Source organism: Debaryomyces fabryi, assembly GCF_001447935.2.
Source record: "Debaryomyces fabryi strain CBS 789 chromosome Unknown contig00383, whole genome shotgun sequence".
Lineage (NCBI taxonomy): Eukaryota > Fungi > Ascomycota > Pichiomycetes > Serinales > Debaryomycetaceae > Debaryomyces > Debaryomyces fabryi.
In genome coordinates, this window is record NW_015385807.1 from 1 (window position 1) to 1,589 (window position 1,589).

Genomic DNA, 1,589 nt, shown 5'->3' on the forward strand with positions numbered 1-1,589 from the left:
GATAATCTTAGTAGTTTCGACAGTTTCAGTGACATCTGCAGCATCAGTAAGTGGACAATAAGTAGTGTAAGAAGTAACAGTACCGTCAACAGTGTAGGTAGTGACAGTTGGGGTGGCTGGAACAGTAGCGGCAGAACATTTGTTATCAGAACAGTGGGTAACAGTGATAATCTTGGTAGATTCCAAAGTTTCAGTAACATCACCTACAGTGTTAACACCAGATGAGACAGGGATAGTACCAGTTGGAGTACCAGAGGCAATAGATGAAGAACCACTTGGAATATCAACAACCTTGAAAAGAGCAGAGTTGACTAAAGTACCATCGACAGATTTTAAAGATTCAGCAAAGTCAGATGCTTCATCTCTCTTGATAACTTCAACTTGATTCAACATTCTCTTTCTGATAGCAGCAGTAGAATTAGATGCTGGAGTGTTTTCAACATGGACTTGGTAAACTGGAGCACCGTCAGTACCGTAAATTTGGTTAGCAGGAATATCAATTTCAGTTCCGGCGTTAACAATATCAGTAAAGTATCTTGCACTGTTAGCGATAGCGTAGTAGAATTGAATGTTGTAATCTTCTGAACTGGTGTAATCGAAGAAAGCGACTAATTCAGCTGGAAGAGTGAATGGACAAACTCCTGTATCCAAATCAACGGTTGCAACTGGGACATCATTGACTAAACAAAGGACATCTTTTGCAGCTGCCTTAGCAGTTAATAAGGAAGTGAAAATAGCGAGCGAACTGATAGATAATCTAACCATTATGAATTTAGAATATTTATTGAGCTAGAAATATTAATGGCTTGTTGAACAGAGGATAATTTTCACTTTTATAGGTCAAATTCTTCTTCATGCTAATCGTTAAAAAGCGCGTTTTGAGATGGCTTACAAAATTTCAAAGCCCGTTTCTCTCTTCTTATGATGACGTGCCTCACGATAATCTTGAAAAACTTATTTACATTTTAAGCTGCATTTATATTGTGATTATATAATAGAACTATTTTACGCTAATTGTTACCAGGTTGATACCAATTATCTCGGCCAAAAACATGCATGACAGTGAACAATCAGCTGAGGAGTCAATACATAATAGATCTGGCCAGGCTAGTCATAGGCTCTATAGGCTAGGCTTTAAATAGGCTTATGAACTGTATTACTCTTTTGGAACCCGACAATAATGCAAACTTGTGCGGAACATTGATACTAGAATGATTTGGGTACAAAATACAAAATGAAACGAAATTAATGAAATTTTATTAGATTCTAAAAAGTAATATAGAATCAATGACACTTTTGAGTACCGACGATGAAGAAATTGAAATAGTAAAAAACCGAGAATAATATTATGAACCGAGCGAAATTAAGGCAAAGAAGAAGTAAAATGAAGAATTCCTAATATGTTCAACTAAATTAGAAAAATTGGACTAAAAAGACCAAAAGTAAGGCAAATAATGAAGTGCCTTTAGTAGCTCCGGAAGATTCAGAGATTGGAAGGATAGAAGCGATAGCGCTTGAAGAAACAGAAGGAGCAGCAACAGTTGGGTTGTTAGTTTCGCCAGTGACAGTGGTAGGTGCTGGGTTAGTCT

At 36.9% G+C, this 1,589-nt stretch overlaps 1 protein-coding gene across 1 annotated transcript; it reads right to left on the minus strand.

Moving 5' to 3' along the window:
- Positions 1-33: 33 nt before the first annotated feature.
- AC631_05966 (Flocculin type 3 repeat-containing protein) lies at positions 34-765 on the minus strand (the record flags this gene model as incomplete). Its single annotated transcript, XM_015614795.1, has 1 exon — positions 34-765. A coding segment is annotated over one exon (732 nt), but the record flags the coding sequence as incomplete, so codon positions are not given.
- Between the last annotated feature and the right edge of the window lie 824 nt (positions 766-1,589).